General features: G+C 38.1%; 1 protein-coding gene across 11 annotated transcripts in view; it reads right to left on the bottom strand.

Moving 5' to 3' along the window:
• BTRC (beta-transducin repeat containing E3 ubiquitin protein ligase) overlaps positions 1-20,113 on the bottom strand; it is a 120,820-nt gene that overhangs the window by 89,615 nt on the left and 11,092 nt on the right. For 3 of the 11 annotated variants that reach the window (XM_071446450.1, XM_071446451.1, XM_071446447.1), the window contains exons 2-3: positions 14,427-14,495; positions 3,703-3,810 (exon numbers count right to left, since the gene is read on the bottom strand). The exons of 2 other annotated variants lie outside the window; for them this stretch is intronic. In XM_071446450.1, coding sequence (XP_071302551.1) covers positions 3,703-3,810; positions 14,427-14,495 — 177 coding nt within the window. Of the gene's footprint in view, positions 1-3,702; positions 3,811-13,206; positions 13,361-14,426; positions 14,496-20,113 lie in introns of those variants that run through there. 6 more of the 11 variants (XM_071446454.1, XM_071446449.1, XM_071446457.1 and 3 more) reach the window with 4 other exon arrangements.

A 20,113-nucleotide genomic window follows, 5' to 3' on the forward strand; every position in this document is an offset into this window, starting at 1 on the left:
AACATCTTTTGCATGTTCACCTTTCTGCAAAAGTAATCTCAGCCCACAGAGGTCACATCCATACTGCACAGCTGAAGGGCACTCCAATTTGCCTAGCACAGTACACCCATGCTGTCCTGCCCAGGACAGAGCTTTTAGCCCAGACTGAGGAAGTCTCACATGCATCTCACTTCTGCAAAACCAAGCAGAAGCTCATCCCCTTCACCTGACAAACAGGTGTAGTTCTTTATGGCCAAGATCTTCAGGTAAAACAAAATGCAAATTTCTGACATTTTGTAGAGACATTTCTGTATTCAACAAGATGTTGCTACCTCCACCACAAAAGTTAATCCTCTCCTTTGACTACTAGAGCCTGTTACAGAAATGAAAGTTTCAGATTTGGCAAAACAAAGCTGACAAGACAACTCTCTTCTTTTCCACCTGTGTCTAGGCTCCAGACAAAGGTAGTAAAAGCATGACTCTTGTCCCAGGAAGTTTACAATCTAAACAGGAGCTGGTATTTGTGTTGGCTGCCAATTAGGTGTAAAGGAAGAGGTGGACTGCTCTCTGCTACTATGGTGATACATAAAGTCTTTGGCAAGACTTTCAAATTCCTCTTCAAGCCTCTTCATTTATACAACAGCCTACAGAAATTAATTCAAGAAAATACTTGGGTCTTCTGCAAACCTGGAAGGATTAATACAATCATTCCCTTGGCATACTTGATGGGTGTAATTGTAAATTTGAATTTTCAAAGAGCTTCAACTATGAAAAGCAACATAAATAGAGCCTTGTGAGCATGCATGGAAAAATATTTTAACAGGTAATTATCTTTACATGGAAAATGTCATGAAAACAGACACCTGTTGGCACATCTGGAAACTTCCAAAGCACAAATTTCTAAGAAAAAAAGAGCATATTCTGCATAATTTATTTTTTATTATTAGGAGAATCTACATGCAACCTAATTTTCAGTTGCTTTGAAGATTAACAGTACCATAAAATCTGGCATCCAACTTACTGAAAATAGAATAGCTGGCCTTTTTCTCTTGTTAAAATACCCTCTTTGACTTGACCACTTCCCACAGTGCCTTAGAGGAGTTCATGTTCCAATCTGCTGCCATCTTCCACCATGATTGCTATGAAATTCAGTTACACAGTAGGCTATCAGTTGCAAAGTCCTTTGAGATAAAAGATGTAAAAAAGAACTGTTTCATAGCTCCTTATTCCCCTATTCATGGGTTTAGCCTTAAAGCCTTTCCCACTGCAGGATGATTGCCTAAAAACAGGGCTGAGGAACCAGAAGATCCTGTTTTCACCTGTCTCAAATAATAAAAACACAAAGAAGAAAAATGAAGTTACTTGGCATATTAACAGAATTCTCTCTAAATCAACTACCTGCCAATGCTCCCCATGAGGAGTCAGCAAGACTTTCACTGAGCTATTCAAAAAGAGCATCTTTCCACATTTCTGTCTGAGCATCTGAAGGCAGGCATGTAAATAACTAGACAAATTCAGCAGTGACTAAGTAGCCTTCCAGATGGCATCTTCTCTTTTGCCACAAGCAAAGAACATTGATATGCTTCTCCAGTTACTTCAAGCTTGCTACAGAATAAAGAAAGTAACTTAATATGAGAAAATTCACTGGGCTACAAGAAAGTCTTTAATGCTTTCCTGAAGATTTAATACCAAAAAAAAGAGCATTAAAGAATGATGAAATACTGCAACATCACTGCTTCAAGCAGGCTCCAAACCACTCTATTCTGCACTGGAAAATGCAGAAGCCATGCCTCAGAGGGGAGTTTTCCTCAAACCATGCAAGCTAATGAGGATCAATCAGAGTCCATTGAAAAAAATGGACTGAAATGTGGATGACTCAGTGCTGCAGAAGCTGTTGCTGGCAATGTGGTTTCTCCCTCAACCGGCAGTAAATGTGCTCCTTAACACAACAGTCAGAGTTCAATGAAGAGTACCAGTTTACCGTTTCAGATGGCAAGTAGGACATACTTCCCCAATTCCCATAGTCACTAAATACACATGGATATGTCTCTCAAAATCTGCAAATGCAAATGTCAGTCCTACCAATATCCCAGCACAATGAATCACTGTGCAGCTGACTCATTTGACCCCAAATATCAATGCACTGCATTAGCAGAACAGTTATTGTTCGTATCTACCATCAGTAAGGACACCTTAAGCTTAAATAAATTAATCTTTCCCTTTGTAATATATGCCTATTTTAAGTAATCAAAAATAATTCAAGCAGAAAGGAAGAAGTCTCAATTTGAGTTTATAAATTACTTTCCATATACTGCTAAGCTTAAAGAGATTTGAGATTCCTTCAATAGCCAAAAGCTCAAAAATTAGGCCCATATGATTTAGTCAAATTATGCAAATCAGGATTAGGAGTCTAAACTCTGCCTGTTGTCTCTAGAGTCCTCTTAGACTAATAAAAAGTCGTGTTTCCCCCTCCCCCACAGAAAGCCCCACTAAAAGCTTGGATCAGCAAAGGAGGCCTGGCAGGACACCTTCCAGAGTCCATCAATGCTACTGCTGTGTCAGCAAAAAGAGTTGCACCAAAAAGCTGCAAGACACTTAAACCTCCTCTGGGACTAAGAGGATTATTTCCACAGCACTATCCTAACTCTGGGAGCAAGAAGTAAAACTTAAAATAATCTTTGCATGCTTTCCTTTAAGGTGCATAATGAACTTACCCCAAAACAAGTGAAAATTTCAGTAAGATTCTGGCCTTTTCTTTTTCTCTGGTTTTGAAAGATGCTGGTAAATAAAACTCTCTGCCACAGGTTAGGACAGCAGTAGCATAATCTAACAGCATAAACCTCAAAGTAAATGTTCATGCTACAATAAGCTCAAAAAAACATGTTCTCTGCAGAGATACTCATAAAGCCCTCAGCCACTGCAGTTTATAAAATACCTCAGAGTTTCCAAAGTGAATATAATATCTCCAGAGCCCAATCTCTGCTGTTATGTTCACATGCCATCAAAAATGCTTGCAATGATCATGAGATCCTTGTCTAGGTTTCTTGATGCTCACCCAGCACCTGTCTTACTCTCTACCCATGGGAGAATGTCTGCATTTTTTAAGATTCACTGTCACCCAAAGGGTCTGAACAAACTGGTTTGGCAGAAAACTGACTCATGACAGAGAAAAGCCTGAATCTAACAAACTCAGAGATCAAAGGGAAAAAAAGGGTTTCCTTTTTTTGCCTTTTGACTGACAGCTTACTTGGATAATAATTTTCTGTAGTCAAAATGTCCAGACTCCTGCTAACAAAGCTGAAGTAAAGAATTTCTGGGCATCAATTATCATCATGACAATGAACTCACCCTCTCAGCCCTTTAAATGGCACACAGAAAACTTAGATAAGAGGGGAATCGCAAGTAGCCAGAACAGCCAGATTGGAGATGGTGTGATGGATGCTGTTTGCCAGATATAATTAAGTGGTATCTTTTTGACACAATTTAAAACCAATGAAAAAGATGATGGTATCAAGCCAACTTAGATAAAATAATTGTATCAAGGTAAATGGAAATGCCCCAGCTGCCCTGAATCTACACAAGATGGGTTAAAAAACCAGAGATCAGAATGACAGAGGAGAGGCATAGAGTATGAACCAGAATAAATAGAGGTCAAGCAGGCAGTAAAGGAGATGCACACGCACACAGATGGAGAGAAAAGGAGTGGGGAGAGACAGAAAGTACCTGGAAAGCTGGGAGTGCGCCAGTCCCTGGGTTATACAGGCATCGCAGCGAGGGCATGCTGTCCGCCAGGCTGGAGCAGCCCAGCCACAGAGATCTGGGCATAGAGCACTGCAGAGAAAGGACAACTATGAGATGGGACTGTATGAGACAGGATGGCACAGATTACAGGAACTTTTAAGGCTTAGCCAAATGGCATCAACACAACTGCCCTTTAAGAGAGCACTAACTGCTGAAGCATCTTTTTCCTTGAGAGAAGCTTTACAGATGGCATAGTAGCAAAAGAAAAAGGCACTATGGATCAAGAAAGTAAATTTTGATTAATATTCCACAACAACGTGTTGAGTTTTCCCAGTAATAGAAAGTTTCTTTCCAATTAATCAGACCTATTCTCTATCCACAGCAATGCTCCAGGCAGAACACAAGGCAAGCAATTGTGCAAGGAAAGCAGAAAAGTAAATGGCAACTTTAAGTGTAATACTTGCAGGGAAAAAAAAGGTTTGTGTTTTGTCTGTAAATAGCATAAAAGGAAAAACCTATGATCCAAGGTGAATAGAAAGTTTGTGACACTTTTATAAGAGTCTCATGTTTCTGCTTGCCTTGTTGTTTGTTAAATAAAATACAATTTTTATAAGAAATTGATTCAGTTCCTACAAACAGAAATTCAAAAAAGGAGCCAAAGCAGCCAATCAAGGAAAATACTAGCCATTTTGATAGTTAAAGCCATTACCCCTTGAAATAGAGAGCTGCTTATTCATTTTACACCACTACTATTAAATTTAGGGATGCATTATGATAGCAATTGCTTTTACCAGACACAGAGTTTTTGATGCCATAAGCAGTACTGCATTTGTCTAATTACTGGCAAGGCAGGAAAAAACAAGTGTATTTTAAATTGGCAGATAGCCATGAAAACTGAAGGATGTGATAGATTAGCTGCTGGAGATTTTAAACCCTCATATGCTTCTTTTTTGCAATCCTGCCCCCACTTTTTTTTTTTTTTAATAGAGGGGGAGGGGATGGGAGGAAATTTGAGTGGAAAGGGCAGCTGGAATGGGTATGAAATGACAGCTGCCTTCTGAGCCTCTGTTTCTTCCTGCTCTTGAGAGGGCTAGAAAACCTTGCGCAATCTTGCACTAAATGAGTATGTAAGAGCAACATAACCCATCTTTGAATGAGCAGAAAGGTGATCACCAACATCCATAATCTGGTCCTGTGCAGACAGACACAGAGATTAACCTTGTCTGTCACCACATTCTTTGCTGTACTTTGTTGCAATTTACACCGCTGTTCCAGAAATAGTATTTAAGGACTGCTGGGGAATATAACCTATAGAAACATTCTCAATAGAAGTTTATGATACCTTAAAATACATTCCTCACTGCATTTTCATTTAAAAAAAACCAACCAAACAACTCTTCCCTTTACAAAGATAATGAAACTCAAGAATTTGAGTACATCATAGTACTACATATCACATGAACTTGCTACTTGTATGTAATGCCCCTCCTGAAGCCAAAAAAATTACAAATTACAGCTGTAGTATTGTAACAAGCTACAAAAGTGAGCCATACTTCCTTGTCCACCATTCTAACCTCCCAAACACTCCCACACATAAAAAACCTTCCAAATGCCAGCAATTTTTTCTTTGCAATGTAATATGTATCACTACAGCTACTGAAAACTGTTGTGACAATACCTTTAAAAAAAAAATTAATACATGAAATGGACATCCATGGTTAAGCATTTCACCAATTTTATTTATTTAAATCAAAGTTGCTTATTAGTCTCCAAGAACACCACAGTAACAGGAGATTCACTACATGGTTCCTCTGATGATGCAGAGCAAATTCACTAGGTGAGGATCAACTGCTTACTATTATCCATCCCAGGATTCATAACATAATACAGAATAAATGGGATGATTTTTTTTTTCATACAATGACAGAGGAGAGGCAGCTATCATTTATTCCATATTCTCAAGCTTTCCCATCCCTTGGGCTGCCTCAAGTTTTTGTACTGTGATAATGAACTCAAAGAACTGATTGCCATTAAAACTGACTGACAATATAAAAAAAGAAGTTACTTTAAATATTTGTACTGACTCAAGCATGGAAAGGTACAGAGACAGGAAAAATCAGGAGCACTCTGTCAGTGGAAAGGCAAGCTTAAGTTGACTCAAGGTTTAGGTGAGATTACAGCTCAAGTCAGAGTCATTACAATCTGCAGGTAGGGCAGTCTATTGTACCAGGGCAATGAAATGTCTTCCTCTAAAATTGCCACAATAACAAAGGAAAACACTGAAGGGCTATTCTGCAGAGCTCTCCGTCCAACAGAGGATATCATTCCTCACCCATGCACTCCTGCCATTTAGTATTGTTCCAGAGTTAGGAAGTACAAAGTAAAAAACTACCAATACCTTAGATGATTTCTGAATCTGTTCCAGTGTATAACAAAATCTACATTAGTGGCACAGTTCTGTTACCTATCTCAAAAACATAAGCATGAAGTTGCACAGTGTGGAAGGAAATGTCATTCTCGTACTTGCCTTTTACCTATTGAAGGAAGCAGAGACACTAAATTACTGTTGGTGACTGAAAGAGGCTTACTCACAAGCCTGAACAAAAGGCCCCAGGTGCTTCAATAGAAACAGCTTGTGTGTAAATCAGATGAGTGACCCACCAGAACAACTTCATTTAGAGCCTGATCTCTGAAAAATCTCAACAGCCTCTATCCCCATGCACTGAGCAAGCCACGTGTCAAACACTCACTTTTGTACTGTCAGCTCCACAAACAAGGGACTGGCCTCAATGTTCATGACTTGAAAGCTGACTGAAAAAATCCTCTCCTGAACTCAAGTCAATCTACATCGATTCATCAAAACAAAGATACAGAAGCACAGTGCTTGGACCAGAGCCAAATGGGAATGCTGGTATTGCTTGCTAAGTACTGGGCCAGGATGCAGAATCTCTTTACTTTCCTAACTCCCAACTGCATTAATACTTCGATATCTGCACAACTTTCAGACCCAGAGACGCAAAGCTTTTTATTTAGAAAAGCAAAGCATCTTTAATACACATTGAGTGGCATAAAACAGAGAATTATTTGATGAAAAACCCAATTTCTTTTTCCAATTGATTTTAAAATCCCACTCCCTGAACTCTGAAATGTATTTTCCCACTAAACAAACAGAGGGAGTACAGTTTCAAACAAGACCAGCATCCTCCTTCTGACAGAGGCTGGTTCCAGCTGCTCCACTGGTGATTAAAATGGGTTTGTCTTACTTTGAATTAAAATAGGCTAGAAGCATTGACAGCCTCTGCCCGAGCTGAGTGGATAGTAACCATTAGCTGAAGGGAAGATGTATTTTAACCTATTCAATTATTCTTGTAATTATATTGCAAGAACATTTTTTGACTACATCAGATGTTCTGCCTCTAATAGTCTACCCTCTCTTCCAATTATCTGATGTCCTAAAGACAAATTTCAATACACACTCAATGGCTAAATTTTTGCCAGTGCTAAAAATTGGTTATTTACTTTATTTGCTACTGCATTACAAGATTATACATTACCATTTCAGACTGGGTTTTTCTTATCAAATTTGTTCTCTTCTAGTCCTTCAGCAAATACAATATACTAGGGGTAACTAACACAGTTTTAGTAAATTGTGTTACAGGTCAGAAATATATCACCTTGTCCTGTAAAACTAAGTGGCTCTACACAGGGAAAAATAAAGCTCTTGAACTACTACAGTTCACAACTACAATGCACAGGTATGAAAGCATAAACTGACTATACTGAGCTCACTGTAAGACAAGAATGACCAAAAGAAAATCAAACAGTAGTTGAAGGATATTTTCTTCATAGTCACTTCAGAGAAATTAATTAGACAGTAGTATAGAATTACTGTCTCTAATTGTGGCACATTTTAAAATAGTGAGGTATTACCTACTACCCCTGTAAGAACCCTGTACTGAACTTTATGATAACCTGTGCACTTAAAACACCTTTGATTTACAGGCAGCCTAATAACTTCTTGTACATCTTCACAAATTAGTGACAAAGCCAAAGAGGAAACCAAATTTTCTCCCCAAGGGCTGGTGTTTGGTGTACTGTACATAAAATTAATTTCAGATGCTAACCATATCTATTGCAGTCCTTCCCTAGTTCAGAATTGTTTCCATTCTAGTACAGAATTCAGCACCTTACGCAGGTGAACTCTAAAAATAAACCAATCACAATTTCTAACTCTTACAAAAACCAAGACATGAGGGGAAACGAGGCCCTAGAAATTCTACCAGCCAAACTGGAGCAGATAAAACATATGGGATGCTCTGAAGGGTATTAGAAATATATAAACCAGATGTGAGCTTGATATGAGGAGACAGATCACCACTTCAGAAAGCAAATATGGGATGGCTGGCAAGAACAATTCTCCCTGAAAGTCTCTTTCACACTACTGTTTCCTGCATGCTCTATAAAACCTAATTCTCAGGAAATGTGCCTAAGGAATTTTAATCCTTTATCAAACACACGCTCAGATCTTACTAGGATTCCTAATATTCAGAATTATTTTTATCATACACCACAAAAAATGGGAGAACAAACTTTAATACCTTTCAATCTCACTCTGTTCCTCTTATACTTTTTTTGGCCACATACTTAACTAAGCCAATGCCAAAAATATAGCATACATCACTTTCACATTGTGTTCAGTCTGCACTATTCCTGTCACCACAGAATGCAACACATTGCATGAAACATATCAGATAAGGCAGCTGCTATTTACATTACAAATGTTGGTCTCATGAAACTTAATAACAATGCCAGAAATTTACTTCTGGATGAAAAATTATTTTGGATCCTTTCCCTGGTCCACTTTTCATTCTTTTAACCTCTCACATACACATAAAAATGAAATGGTATCTCTTATTTTTCCCTCTACTGTTCTGAGAGGTGTTTTCTGATTAAATATATATAAGTATTAAAAAAAAATACTCCCAGTGCATCTTGTATACTTTCGCAATTAAAAAACCTGCCACGCATATTTCATTTTTTAGCTTTGGTAGCTCTTCTTATCTGAAAAAAAAAGTATATAATACAACTTCTAAAAAAGCTGCCAAAACAGAACGAGAATATTCTTTCATTATTTATTTTAGTAGATTTTGTGGGGCTTAGTTGTTTTTTTTCTTTTCCCCTATCCCAACAATGGATGCAAGGCATACTAAATACATAATTACATGAGAGAGCCACACAGCTTTCAGAGGAGCCATTCAAGTGAATTGTGTAAATAATATGCCTTTAAAAACCCTAACATATGAATACAGATTTACCAGTTATGAAGTAGTTATATACCTGAGAGACAAGAATATGCATTTAAAAAAAAATTCTGCCCAATTATGAACTTACCAAAGAGACTAGCATGTCTCAGAGCAAATTAATACTTTCATAACTTTTGGAGAAAGTTTTTTGCCTGTTTTCACTTGAAAATAAGAAAAACATTAAAAGCTGTCTTAATTAAGACAAAAAAAACAACAGTCAAAAGCCATACAGTTAAAATGTGCACCTCCTTGCATTCCAGACCAGTTTGCCACACTTATAACTAGGTAATTCTGACTTTATCACTGGCAGTTTTTCTTGACAGTCTTTCCACAGTAAGAAAATTAATTTATAAAAATAAAAAGACAACTGTGGTAATCCTTGGAGTGTGACCATGGGAAGGATCTCACAGGGCTCAACCAGCCCACCAACAGTTCTAACTGCACATATTGCACCCAAATGGTGAAGGGCCAGATGTGGCTGCTGTAATAACCAGTGCTTTGCACAATTCCTCACCTTCTACTGTGTTCAGACACCTTGGTCACATATCCACAAGCATGTATGGGTATGATTCAAAGTGGCTTGTGCTCCTGCTTTGCCATAACAAAAGCTGAGCTATCTCATTAAAGACCCTTGGATCATTTTTCATGAATCAAGCAAACCAACATTTCACTTTGGGAAAGCTGAGCGTATTTTTCTGGCACAACCAGGGTCTGACTTCCAAACAATTAGGTCTCACAAATCAGCAGCTGAAACATGCTACTGGATTCAATTATAACACTCTTCCTAGACTCCAAACTTAGGTAATACTGGACTTCTTAGCCTGGTACAGATCACTGACTTCAATGCAGCAGTTTTCCCCTTCACCCTCAGGGTGTTACCACATTCTGCCAGCTTTGCTGTGCACACAGAACTCCAACTGCTGTAAAGGGTTCTTTTTCCTTCAGCCACCCACTTTGCGTGTAATTGCTCAGTAAATTTTCCTTAACGTACGCATTATGCAAACTCTTCTCTAACCTTCTGGTAACTCCCTAGCTAACAGTAACTTTTTACAAGATATTCCAGTTCACTAACTACTTCTAAATATCAAAGATAAGACACATGGAAAAGGATTTACGTATTCAGATTATCCAAATAATAACTTACCTGAGTGGGATCTGGGAGAATCAAATCACAGCTTTTAGGTAAATGTTTGTGAAGAAATGTTTTCCCCAAGAGTGGTTACTGGAGTTCAACCTCTGTGATTTCAAGTCAACAGAAATTACATGCCCCAGCAAGGGGCCAGCTGCCATTTATAAGGTGTACAAGATCCTCATTTGCCAAGTGTTTGAGGAAACTTATATGGATCACATCTGAACTCGACAATACTAATGTTTTCATAATTATAGCTCTTCAATGCATGAAGCTGATAAATCTAAAGCCACGCAGCTGCAGAGATTTAAGATTTAGGTGCCATACCCTGCTTTAAGGAGTAAAACTTGCAGGGGCTTGTGTGTGCTTCTTTAAACAACATCAAACTTAGTAAGAGCAATCTCACCAACGTCTAAAGATGAAACTATGTGAAGGCTTAAAATGGAGATTTTACAAGACCAAGTGGACTTGGCTCTTTGGTAAGCAAGAAAACACAATTGCCACTAAGCTCCGTTATGTCTGATCTTAGAAATATCTTCCAAACTTAATGATTCTATAATTCTGTGTCTAAAGCCTGATCAATAATAAGTCCTCATGAGTTTGGGCAGAGTAACACAGCATACTAAGGAATGTGTTGAAACCCCTTCATCTTGGAACATTTCTAGAACTTCTCTCTATTTTCATGACACAAACTGCAGAGAAAAAACGTACATTGGTGGAGATATGAAACAGAAGTTTCATTAGATTTTTCCCTCATCTCAAGCTTTATTTAATTCCATAAAATCTCTGAGTTATTGTTATGCACCTACCACACAAAAGTGTTTCAAGGATAAGTGATATGCCTGCAGAGCGCTTTGAGGACATAATGTACTATATGAGTGCCAAGTATTAATAAATGAACTGCAGAAAGAAATCTTATTTCAACTTTCCACCCAAGGAGTTAGTATCTGAATTTTAAAAAGCATATGGATCCACTGAAAATAGATGTTTTAGAAGTTAAGAAAAGGATACTAAATGACAAAATTACAAAACCAAAATATATCCAGAATAATTTCATTTTTCTCTCAGTAAAGTGCAATTTTAACAGAAGAATCTTGGTTTCACCACAGTCCTGGTTTTTACGCTCTCTTTTCCAGCTGACTTGACTGAAGTGCAGACCATTAATATCTGAAGTGCCTTGTTTTGATTATACTGGCCTTTGCTGGTACCAATCTAGTTAAGGTATCACCAAGAATTTCCAGCATAAAACACATTTACAGGTTTATAACTTGGCTTTAAAAATTCTACTACAAAAAGACAGTGGGAGGCAGAAAGGCTCAGATGAGTGCATTACATTACATATCCTACGTGATGCATACTTGCTCACAATGCTATGAAAAAGGGAGGCTTCTGAATTACCATGTTTCAGAAGCCACCTAAAAATGATACTTTTACTTCCCTGTTTATGTAATCAAAATAAGCTTTTGTAAGTATTTTACCTAATTAGCTTAACTTGCCCAGTTTCATAGTTTGGCTTAAATTATAGAAAGTGCCCATATAATATAGGAATTAAAATGTCATGTCTATTGACTGTATTTATACACAAACATTCTCTCCCTGTTTCCCTTCGGAAGTCAATTGTGGCTTGTCTCCAAAGGGGCAGCATCTAGGTGATGGGATGTTACAGACTGCTAGCAAGTCAAAAGCTTAAACAAAGATCAAGGCTGAATAAAACAACTGCATTTTCTACAAAAAGACAAACACCTAAACAGGAAAGAGCTAGAGTAAAGAGAACAATGCAGGTTACTTAAAATGCCAGTTCAAAAGCAACATGTATTTCTGGCCGTTGGTATTGTATTCCTCTAGCCCACATAAAAACACAACACAACTCTCCATTACAGCACAGCAACATTAAATATAAAACCTGCCATTAAAGGGCAGAGGGTAATGACATCAGTGTGGGCAACTCATGCTCAGGTAGTGTTCAACTATTATCTCCAGCTTAAGAAGGCTGAAAATATGCAAATGCAGCCAGCACTGGTTTTAGATAAAATTGTCAGTTTTATGGATATTTATAGTGTGTGTCCAGTCTTGCAGAACTCCATCTTCCTCCACCTCATCTGTAATATAAACTGCTTCTAGTCCACATTAATACAATATGTTACTGGGATACTTCTCACATCCTGTGTAAGTCAGGCACCAGATCAATACTCAGCCCCGCTGAGGAAAAAAAAATCATTAAGTTAGGATCTGGTTAAAAATACAGACAACAGGAGAATAAACCTGATGCACAGCCCCCATTCCATCTGGATGCAAATGTAGATTATGCTTTTACATACATCAAAAGTGGCCTTCTTTTCAATACATGGTTTTAAGGAATCCTACAGGTAGTACTTTTGATAGATATCCTATACCAAACCAAACTCACCTCAAAAAAATTTAACCTCTCTGCTTCTCATGAAAGCTCTTCCCAGCCTTTGTATCAACTGCCTTACCCTTATACTTCCTGTGGTGAAATCACAGCACGAAATTGGAATAGCAAAGCTATTTCCACGACAGTATCTGCTGATGACAAGCATAGGTTTATAACTTTTCCTTGGATCAAGGAGTAAGAAGATTGAGAGAGACTTTAGAACGAATATCAATAAATTAAAAATCAAAGGGAAAGCATGCTTACAAAAAATATCTTTTTTAAAAAGTGCAAATTCTTCTATTATTTGAGGTTGCCTAGTGTAAAGCCTCCTTGGAAATTTTACTGTGCACTTTAGGTTTTTTACCCCCCTTGGTATTTTTCAGAGTCCAAAAAGCATATATCCAACCTGCATCACGGCACTGGTAATATAAAGCTGCTCTGTTGGCCTCAGAAGTAAAAGGAAAACAGAACAGCCACACAACCCTCTTCCTATTGTTCTCCCAATCCACATAAGAAACAGAAACTGATGCCATGCCCCATAGGTCAACAAACTTGAGCTCTGTGAGACAATAATTGCAGAGTTGAGATTCCTCTGAGACACCTTGCCTCCGGCTCAGCAAAGTTTAAATCAAGAAAACAGAAGCTTCAATGTCCCAACTGACCTTCACTGGAGTGGACTTGAGGAGAGAGAGAGAAATGGTCTCTCGGAGAGAAGCTCCAAAGCACACTTCACCCTTGCAGCACATCACTCATTCAAAGAAATGGCTTGCAAATATAAGATTTGGTGCCCATCTTCTAATTGGTGTTGAAGCTCTGTCAGTAAGCTGACAGCAGTAAGCAGCTTGCACAAGCACACTACTACTTACTGCTTCTAAGATACTGACACAAGACTGGAGACTATCAAAACCATCCTGTTAGCACCTTCAGTGAAACTCTCATATTTTAAGGGGATTTGCTGGTGCAGCTTTTCATTCTCACACTCTGCTCAAGTGAGTTGGCTCTTTGTTTATGTTGGGCTCACAGTACCACCTTGAAGATCCCTACACCACCACGTTTTGTCATTTCACAACTGCAGTTGCCATGACAACAGGATGCAGCTTATCTGTGCTGTTTTCATATTTCAGTTTTTGTTGCCATAACAACACATTCTGGCTTTCTATAGATACAGCAACTTTAAGCCATGTATTCTCAAGGACACAGGATTCATCATATATGTTCATCAGAGAACAGATCTGTACAGGCCATTTGTAAATTAAGCTATTTTTTCTGAAGGGGGATTTTTCACTCACAAAAGTGAAAAGCTGACAGCAATTGCTAGAGGCAGACTGCTGAGACATCTAAAGCCTGGCCTTTAATAATAGCCAGAGTAATATAGCACTAGGCCACTTCCGAGTGGGGACTCCCCACAGTGTCAGACTGTGTCAAACTGCACAATTGTTATGTGATGTGAGTAAGTGTCCATACTTGATTCACCCAGGCAGATCTGAATTAGATGCTAGATGCAATTCTCTTGAGTTTTAACCCAGTGGCCTCCCCATTATTACCAGCACCACCACCATGCAGCTTTGTGTTTGAAGGCCCATTTTAATTCTGTAATTCAAGCTGTTGTTGTAGATCTGTTTTCAGACTCTGACCCTCTTCGCTTCCAGGTGACTGCATTTTGAACTTTTATTTACAGGAAGTGCACATTCATCAGACTGGTGAGAAAATGTTATACAAACACAGCATGCATAAACACAAAACAGTGATGGCTATGAGGTTTATCAGCTAACATGGCACTGTAACTTCATTACACCCTCATTTATGTACTTCACTAATGAGACAAGCACAGGTGTCTAACACGGTCCCTCACATGAGATGAATAACAATAATACAGTCCAACCTGCTTTAGCCATGCTTGGTATCCAGAAGATATAAGCTGAAATCCATCTTTTGGCATGTGTATTCGGGGCTAGGAGAGAATAGACATAAAGAGAGACCTCCTTTTACACTGGGACCTAGCTAACCTAAGTCTAAATTCTGGAGCACTTTAAACAATGCAGATTTTTTTAAGCACCATATGAAGGTTTAGTCCCCAGATTAGTTCTCGTTTACTGCTCTGATATCAGCTGCTTCAAGAACACTTTTTTAATGAAGCCACCATTTTTATGTTTTACACCATTTTACATTTCAGTCCAGTATATATATATATAGGTATTTCTTTTAATTTCCACAAAAATGCACTTGGATAAGCACAGCCTCTGTGGTGGGTGCAACAGCAAAGACCAATGGTCGTTAATGCTTTTGACGCTACATAAAAAGCAAATGGTGTCAAAACAGCAGTAGTCAAGCTATGAATGTTTTCACAGTTACCATCCTCAACATGATCAAGACCAGACACTGGACAACATGAAGAGATGACAGAAAATTCCTGAAGAAGTGTAACCTTAATACCAGGGTAACAGGTTATTATACTTACACACAGCCATAATTTTTGCCTCAAATCAACAGACAAATATAATCTCCCCCCCATTTACTGTTTTCATGCTTTATTGGATTGAAGAAAAGGCAAGACACCAAATTGCTCTAGAAACACAAAACATATATAACATAACTTTCAGCTAGGAAAAAGTGTGCAACAAACCCCAAAACACTGTCTGACGTGACATTTATTTGTAGTTCAAAGATACTCCCTCATTCAAGTGGATTCAAGTGCTCCCCCTCCCCTCCCCCCAAAACAGGAGATGCTAAGAAATTAAAATCATGTCTAAGCAACAGGACCAGATAGAACATCCACAAACACCAAGTCCAGAGATTTTTCTTACTTCTTGAAACAACTTCACAATCCCTTTCTTAACTCACGCTATCTCCCCTCCAAATCAGATGTGTGCCCCTACCACTCACTCCTCCTGGAAGGCTGGAAAAAGCTTACTCATTTTCAGAATGGCTCTACTGAAGATAAGCTTACTCTCACTTGTTCTTGAGTCAACACAACATTTAGTTTGTACAAACTGCATCCACTTTGGTACTTGTAACACCAAAAAATACAATTTGTTGGAGAGAAAAAAAGTGTTATGGCCGAATGACAAACCTTCACACCTATGGTGGGCAGCCTTGGAATTTGAAAATAAAATAAGAACTAGAACGGACTAAAATCTTGCCTCTAAAGAGAAGTACACACTCAGGATTTTGCAGTATACTTTAAGCACTTGTTATTTTTGCTTCTCTCCAGTTTGAATTTAAATCCTCCTAAATCTTCCAAAGTAGTAGTAAGATTATGCCCTGGTGTCCTAGCCAATGATCTCAGTTGAACATGAATTTTAATAACCACCATTGTGCTGATAAATTAAAGTCAAGTATGTCTGGTTACTGCATTCACCTGCTGCGTTTGCACTTGCAATGCTTAACACATTAACAAACTCTGTTTTAGGAGACTTCTCCCACAGCTAGAAGCATCATCCTCCAAGACCTAAGCCTCCTTCAGCATTAACTTCATGGGTGGTTAGTCTCTCTATGACTGTAAAATGGGGACAACACTCATTTAACCCACCTCACAGGTTTGCTGAGTGGAGCCCTTGACATTTCTATGTGCTTTGGAAATGGAAGAAACTATATGAAGTACTGTATATCTAGCAAGAACACTACAGAAATACGTATACTTCTGGCTCAAGTGCTTCAGTTTCTTTTTTCAAAGTAGCACAGCCCAATATGTATCTATCCAGGAAAAAAATTAGAAGTCCTCATAAGCAGAAACAATCATTTGAAATCAGTGTCACAAGTAGAGAGACCTGAATACCAGTCTCAGATGTGCCCAAGTTCACACAACAAATTGTTGTGATGCTAGAATCAAATTGCATTCACAATAAATTGTGAAAAATTACTTCATTTGTTTGTAGTTCTGCCACCTAACCTACAAATTAAAAGATAACAGTCAAGCTCTTCAGACCAGCAAGCTGCTTAACATGTGGTAGTCCATCACTCCAGAGCAGTCTGAATAATTGATTTAAAGACACTGACTTGAACCATTTAATTTGAAGACCCTGGTCCTGCAAATATGTAAGTGTATTAACAAATCTGTTGCCAGCAACAGGATTACTCTCCAACAGAAGTGTTTCCAGTAGTAAAGATAACAATGCATTTCTATTTAGACAACTCTTACCAACACAATTTTTTGTGACTCAAAAGTAAAGTTGCTTGAGTATTGTAATAAAAGCAATCAGGACTTTTGGCAGATTAGCAGCTACTGTAAACTCAATTTATTTTTCAATGCTGACAAGCGAAACATAAAAATAGGAGAAACTAAGACCCACCACTCATCCTCAATACTGTATTCATCAGAGGTATGTCTCCTCTGCATTTGATAAACCTGCTCTCATTTAAGAAGAAATGAGAGACTACACAGAAGAGAAGCAAATTTTACCAGCATTTACAAGGTATGTGTGTCATTACCCACATACTGCTGCTTATGCCATTAAAGTGGGATATTTGCACAAGTGAACCCCCATTTACATCAAAATAAGCACAATAGAAAAGCATAATTTAATTAAAATTTCTCAGATTGATGACTGGTTGTAAAAGTTTAGCCAATCTCCTACATTCTGAATTTCTGTGGTTTTCCAAGGCACACTGTAAATGACCCCTAGGAATGCATTCTTCAGCAGAGAGAGGCAATTAAAGTAATACATCTGGTTAAAATATTCTGAATTGCAGTATCCCAGTGACAGCAGACAGGTCTGTAAGAGGACTGTCAATTTTAAAAAATAAAATAAAATTGCCCCTCTTTCCCCCAGTCTTAAAAATATGTAGGATCCAGAACACGGTCTTGTTTGGAAGCTGTATTAATTTATAAATCAACACTAAAATCTTCCATGATTATGATCCATTCAAAGCAATTCCACCAGCAATACAATTAATTGCCCAGCAAGACCTACTCATTTTTGTATTTTCATGAGCACACATCGTTTATGCTCATGGTTCAATACCATTCATAAGCACAGTATTTTCTCATAGCATCTGCTCCAGCATTTTCCTTGACTAGAAGTCAGGCTGCTAGGGGAATTTTGCTCTCTTTTTCAATAGCATCAACAGTGATTGCTTTCCTCAAAAAGTAACTCTGAAAGCACTCTAACTGCTAATTTATATCATGCTATTTTGTGAATATTTCACATTTTGATTTAGGTCAGTGACTAATTTGTAATATAACTTAGCCTACTTCCTTTTCCAAGACATTCATGTTTATTATTGAGGCCTTGGTTTAAAAATGAGCCTTCCATTATCCCAGATGGCTTATTCCACAACCATCAGCACCTTACTCACAGTTCTGAAATGCAGTTTTATTGTGTATGAAATCTTAACTCTCCCTAGTCTTTCTGGTGTCCACAGAACTTGTTTTCTATACGTTAGCCATGTACTAAAATTATATATATTGCATATGTCTATAAACTGGGGAGCCAAAATAGCTTACTTTGCTCATCTCTTTGTCTGCAACCCCTGACTTTTTTTCCTTTAGTAATCTACTCTTCCATTTTTAATCCTTTTGATTTCTGCAGTCCCTAGCAAGGCCCAGAACAAGAGAATGATTCTTGAGAACAAGTCAGTAATTTAAAATTCAGTGGTACCCTCTCCACTCTCTACCAAGGCTGATTTTCAGAGGACATTTAATTACAGGCCTGAGTTCCTATTTTCTAAGCCTAAACACAACCCCTGAAGGCTTACAAGATTTGAGTCACAGCTGGAGCTGTGGTTACTATACAGTTTAAATATCAGCCTCTTTACTGTGCAATTTGTTTCGAAAATCAAATCAGATGCTGTGTCATAAACAAGTGCTAATTAAGTACTGAGCGGAAATTGGGCTTTTTTGTGCAAGAAGGGTTCTTAAATATCTGCATCTTCACTTCCATAAGAAAGGATAAGTATGTCAAGAATGATAATTATAAAAGGAAACCTACTATGGTACTTCCAAGGCAATACTGCTGCTTCTCCATTTCATCTGCTTCTATGTAAGAAGAAATGAGGGAGGGAGAAAATTGAGACTTATATGAAATATATATGTACTAAGGATCTTATTAATCTGATCATATCACCCATAATGCTTGCTGTTCCCTCAGAGAAGACATTCACTCTGGGTTTCCATCACATGGGATTTAAACAAGCAAACTAAACCCATCTCTCTCCATGACTGCAAAGCAATAATGAAGTGACTTATATTACCATTTCTTTTAAGTCATGATCTACACACAGTATTTATTTGACAATAGCATTGAATTCATTAGATATAACACCTTGTTTGATAATTATCAAGTGAGGAACAGGAATAATGCATTTTAATACTCTGAAGGTTGCCTCTGAGTAACAATATTCAGGACTCCATTAACTAACAGGCTGTCGACTACAAAAGCAGAATTAGATCTGTCAGTCACTGACATGGAAGGACATGGCCAGTTGCACTGAAGATTGTCCAGTTGAGATGACTTCCACAGCAAAGGAAAGTATCTCCTGTGGCCTAGAACTTGTAATGAGTTTGTATCCATTACAGCAATAAACTGAATTCCTATTACAGAAGGTACAACTTCATGGCCCAAACAGATCCCTGACTCTACTGCCTAAAGCAATACTCAAAATAAGGCAGAGGTAGATCTGTGGACTCCAATTCAACAAAACCAAACACACGATTTCAAAATCTTTCATTGTTATTAGGAGAAAACCCCATGAGCTATCTGATCCTAAAAGCTTAAGTTGCTAATATTTAAGTGTGTCCTTTGTGAGATTTTGTAGAAAGAAGGAACAAACACTGAGTCAGCTGACTGTCAGGTCTCACAGTTTGATACAAGCTCCTTCAGAAGGACACAGCACTCTCAAACAGTAGGCTCTGACTGCCTGTGAACTTAATGAGTTCATTGCACGTGGTGAACATGGCTACTCCAGCTCTTTAATGAACCTGCCTGAGTTCCTCGACTGAGATCAGCTCAAAACCAACTCCCACTGGAGAGGGTCTATTTATACAACTTGACAGATAAATAGATGCAAGAGTTTTTTATATCCTTCAAGAGCAGCAGCAACCAGATAAACTACTTCTGTAACATGAAACACCTGGACACCTTCTTTAGGGCTCACAAGAATATTAACCTAAGGTATTGAAAACCAAATGGAGACCCATGACAGCACTCCATTAATCTCTGAACAAAGTAACAGCAAGATCCACAAACGTGCTTACTCTAGCAGTGTGGAGATTCTCTTTGTGCCCATGCTTGATTTCACAACCATTTGACACTTTAAGTATGAAATTCAAATGCTATATCCAGCCTCGTTCAAGACTGCAAGATCTGTGGTGAAGACCATTTCTCATGCTACCTCCTGACTTTGTGCCAGGTAAGTATCAACAGGAACAGTGACATTCACAGTGCAAGCTTTTATGTATAAAACAACAGCTGGAAGCTAGTCCAGAGATCAACAAAATGAAGCTGCTGCCTTCCAAGTATTGTGTCTTTTTTTTCTAAGTCCTTAGAAAAGTCAGAGACCTCACCTGGATTCTAATTTTTCACTAAAATTCAGCGCATCAAGAATAGAAAGTCCTGTACTTTAAAAAAATAC

The sequence above is a fragment of the Agelaius tricolor genome, unplaced genomic scaffold (assembly GCF_023055355.1).
Source record: "Agelaius tricolor isolate 1412-34295 unplaced genomic scaffold, bAgeTri1.0.p SCAF_22, whole genome shotgun sequence".
Lineage (NCBI taxonomy): Eukaryota > Metazoa > Chordata > Aves > Passeriformes > Icteridae > Agelaius > Agelaius tricolor.